Below are 3824 nucleotides of genomic sequence, written 5' to 3'. Positions count from 1 at the left end.
AGATGAACTAAAACTAAATAAATATGGTAGGACAAATACTTTTTCCTTATTTGATTATATTTTATTCAGGAGGTTTTTATATTCCTCAAATGTAAAACTTCCCTTGTATCAGACGGACAATTTGTAGACTTTGGAAACAATATGTTTTTTCTTTATCTTGGTATCTCCTAAAACGTTCCCTAATCCAGAATTCCCAGAAATCAATGGGATCATTCGATTCGTATATAAATCTTGTTCAGGTTCTTATATCTCTCCACGCTGCTGCTCTTGATTGTAAATCCAATTGCGAGAAAGAAACAAAGCCAGTTGTTGTTTACTCCTATCGTAAAGCATTAGCTCAGATATTAAACAGGCCTGGCGAATGGCTCTGATGTTCAGCCTGAAGACCTATGAGCCAGAGGTAAACAGAGGGGGGCATTAACTCTGGGCTAACCCCTTCTTTCTAATTATGTTCAGACCAATATTCTTGGCAGTGCCTGCGCTCCAAAAGCTTTCCGTTTGGATTCTTCCCGGTCTCTCGCCGCTCTGCGTTCCTCGTCCAAATCAGACAAAAATGCCCTGGCATTTCTCCTAACACGAATCGGGACGCCTCGTTCTGCCAGGCCTCGTTCTGCCCTTGCCAATCTCTCTGACGTGATGAAAACTGGCGTGTCAAATGCATCACGGCGAGGGAAAATGTGGCGCTCGTATGCGATAGACAAGCTTCAATTTTCACGGTGTGATGAAAGCGCTCTGGGTCTCTTAAAAAACCGATGATATAATGCACTGTAATGATGATGACAGAGCGCTCTGCTGCAGACCTAATATGTGTTGTTGAACTGTGTGCAGCACATGCATTTCTCTGCAAATGTCATCCAAATTGCTGCTGTGCTGGGTACAGTATTGGACAAATACCACATGAAAAAAGCCATGGATTTGCATTTTAAACGTATGCCCTTTGCGTCTCATTACCGGTCAGCGTCCTTCCTGCCCGTTAGCTGTGTGCTATGCAGATAAATGCCCCCTGGCACAGAAATGCAAAGACCAAAAGTCGCAGTGGCTCCAGTTCCACATTTATTAAATAATCCTCAGGCTGATAAAGACATTTAGTAGTGCGAGATAATAAATCCACACTGCAGCAGAGCAACGTTCCCCAGACTTCAGGCGGATACATCACATGCATGTATTCACTGTAGTGATAGGGAAGCTTTTTAACGTGGAGAAAAACAGGGCAGAAGTAGCTGCTCACGCTAGCTTTTATTGCCTGATGTTGACTGCTTCTTAAGAGTAACAGTCGCCTGCTTACATAAGTATTTTGAGTGTTTTAAAATCTGCGTACAATCTTACGGTAAGTCCACACAGCAGCTTTAAAAAAATCTTCCGACGCTTCTCTGCTATGCAAATCTGACAGTGCAAGCGCTAGCCAATCAAACCGCGTGCAAGCTGGGAGAGCCAGACCGCAGTTCATTTCCTCATATTCCAAACGAGAAATTACGGTAGCAAATCACCCGGTTCTTTACGACCAGAACTATTTACCGGGATACAAACCGGAGGAACCAGGCATGGAGGGAGGTGGCAGAGACAGTGGGTGAAACTGGTAGGTTTTCGCCTGTTCGGGGAGTTTATATATATATATATATTGCTCGCATAAAATCCCCGGGGTTTTTTGCTTTGTATGCCGGGGGCGGGAGATTCATGTGATTGGTTGTTGGTCGGGTTGCTGGCGAAAAATCCCCAAGCTCTCAGACACGCCCAGCTCCAAGATTTTCAAGATTTTTTCAAAGCTGCTGTGTGGACGTACCGTTAGAATAAGGTGTGATATGTACTATTTCACTATGTTTGAATGGGATGTTAGAGATGGCACGTTATGAGGATTACTTTGGCCACAATAACATTTTACACCTGATTTCCTGAAAGCCAAACCCTGTATCAGATGCTTATTGTTTTGTGAGATTATTGTCAGTACACTTGCGTTGTGTCTGAATCTGGATGATATGTGTGTTCCTGCTGCTGGTTCTTCAGAGCAATAACTGCAGAGAAAGAGGAAGTCTGGACACGACTCTTGTTGATGAGAGAAAGTTAAATATAGACCTGAGATGAGTGTCTTCACATTAATGCTCATAATGTCTGATATGTGGATCAAAGTCAGGGAGGAAGAGGAGGAAGATGAAGAGGATGTTCAGTTTGCAGGAAGCTCCTCTAATGTCTCTGCATCCCGCTGAAATCTGGATATTATCAACCACTTCCTCTGGGTTTGGTGGAAGCCACAGGAACCCAACAAATGATGCATAGGATTGATTATCTCTCCGTGGCTTCAGAATGAAACACTTGGCTTTGCTTTTTGTCCCTCACGGTTAGCCGTACTTCTCTGTTACACTTCCTGCAGAGAGATGATTGGGCTGCTTCACTGCAACATCACAGGGTTTAAAAGGGTTGTGTGTGTGCAGGGAAACATTACCCAGAATCCTCTGCACAGGGAGGGGGGGCATCAACAAACAGCATCACCATCACAACACAGTGACGCTTAGACAACAGGAAAATCATGAACCCTGCATATAAATCAGTAATAGGTATTAGCTTGTGGTCTGCCTGTGTTTGCATGTGTGCCATCAGTGGATATGTCATTAGTTATAGGATCTCCAATCTCACACACACTTTATTTTGCACTAATGCATCATTTTAACACCTGGACATCCTATTATCTGATTCAAACGGTTCCTCCTCCACTAACTCTACTTTCTGTGTCTTGTTTTTCAGAGGAAATCAAAGAGGAAGCAGAGCAATTAAGGTAAGCATTCATTGTGTGTGTGTGTGTGTGTGTGTGTGTGTGTGTGTGTGTGTGTGTGTGTGTGTGTGTGTGTGTGTGTGTGTGTGTGTGTGTGTGTGTGTGTGTGTGTGTGTTTGTGTGTGTGTGTGTGTGTGTGTGTGTGTGTGTGTGTGTGTGTGTGTGTGTGTGTGTGTGTGTGTGTGTGTGTGTGTGTGTGTGTGTGTGTGTGTGTGTGTCAGGGTGATTTTCAGACCCTGCATGATGTGTGTGTTCCTCTCTTCTTCTTCAGTCCTCCTCCTAGTGATGTGAAGTCCGGCTCCAGCACTTTACCTCCCATCAAATCCAAAACCAACTTCATCGAAGCCGACAAGTACTTCCTGCCGTTCGAGTTGGCCTGTCAGTCAAAATGTCCTCGAATCGTCATCACCTCGCTCGACTGTCTGCAGGTCAGTGGCAATGCATCCTGACACATGTGGAGAGAGGATAACATATATACATTAAGGGTGCATTCACACCTGATAGTCCGCTCTCTGGTGCGCACCAGACCACAGTTTGTTACATTGTTTCATTTTTCAGAAGGTTCGGTTTGCGTTCACACGGGCAAAACACAAACGGACTATAAACTTTAAACACAAGTCATCTGCTCGGAAATGCTGTTCAACCATTGGTCAGACATTAAGGGGGGTAAAAACGCAAATCCCGGCAATTTCTAGCGGAGCCTCCGCCATGGAGCATCGGCACTTTCGGCAGGTTATTCTCATGCTGCTGTTAATCTGGAGATCAACAGACACTAGCGGCCCGCGCATATGATTATATAATCAGACAACGTCCGTTAAAAAACAGCGGAGAAGTAACGGGCAGAAATCCTCCTTTTTACGCAGCGGTCCAGACATAGACATCAGACGGCGACACATATTCAGTGTGCAGTTACTTTGGCATTAGGGCAGGGATATCTAGATACTTTCCAAGGTTTGACATAATGAACTGTGCTACTTTTAAAGCAAGGAGCGATGTTTTCAAATCTGTAATCAAAAAGCTTCTCAAAAACGCTATCGAAGCAGTTCCTGCCGTTGCTAAG

General features: G+C 44.4%; 1 protein-coding gene across 1 annotated transcript in view; it reads left to right on the top strand.

Annotated features, from left to right (window-relative positions):
- The first annotated feature begins 2102 nt into the window (after window positions 1-2102).
- LOC104962910 (alpha-1,6-mannosylglycoprotein 6-beta-N-acetylglucosaminyltransferase A-like) overlaps window positions 2103-3824 on the top strand; it is a 69716-nt gene continuing 67994 nt past the window's right edge. The window contains exons 1-2 of the mRNA XM_010791419.1: window positions 2103-2161; window positions 3036-3142. Of these exons, the coding sequence (XP_010789721.1) occupies window positions 2103-2161; window positions 3036-3142 (166 nt within the window). The remainder of the gene's footprint in view (window positions 2162-3035; window positions 3143-3824) is intronic.

The sequence above is a fragment of the Notothenia coriiceps genome, unplaced genomic scaffold (assembly GCF_000735185.1).
Source record: "Notothenia coriiceps isolate Sejong01 unplaced genomic scaffold, NC01 NC01_scaffold00035454, whole genome shotgun sequence".
Lineage (NCBI taxonomy): Eukaryota > Metazoa > Chordata > Actinopteri > Perciformes > Nototheniidae > Notothenia > Notothenia coriiceps.
Note: the sequence above shows the minus strand (reverse complement) of the source record. Positions and strands in the feature narration are given on the sequence as shown.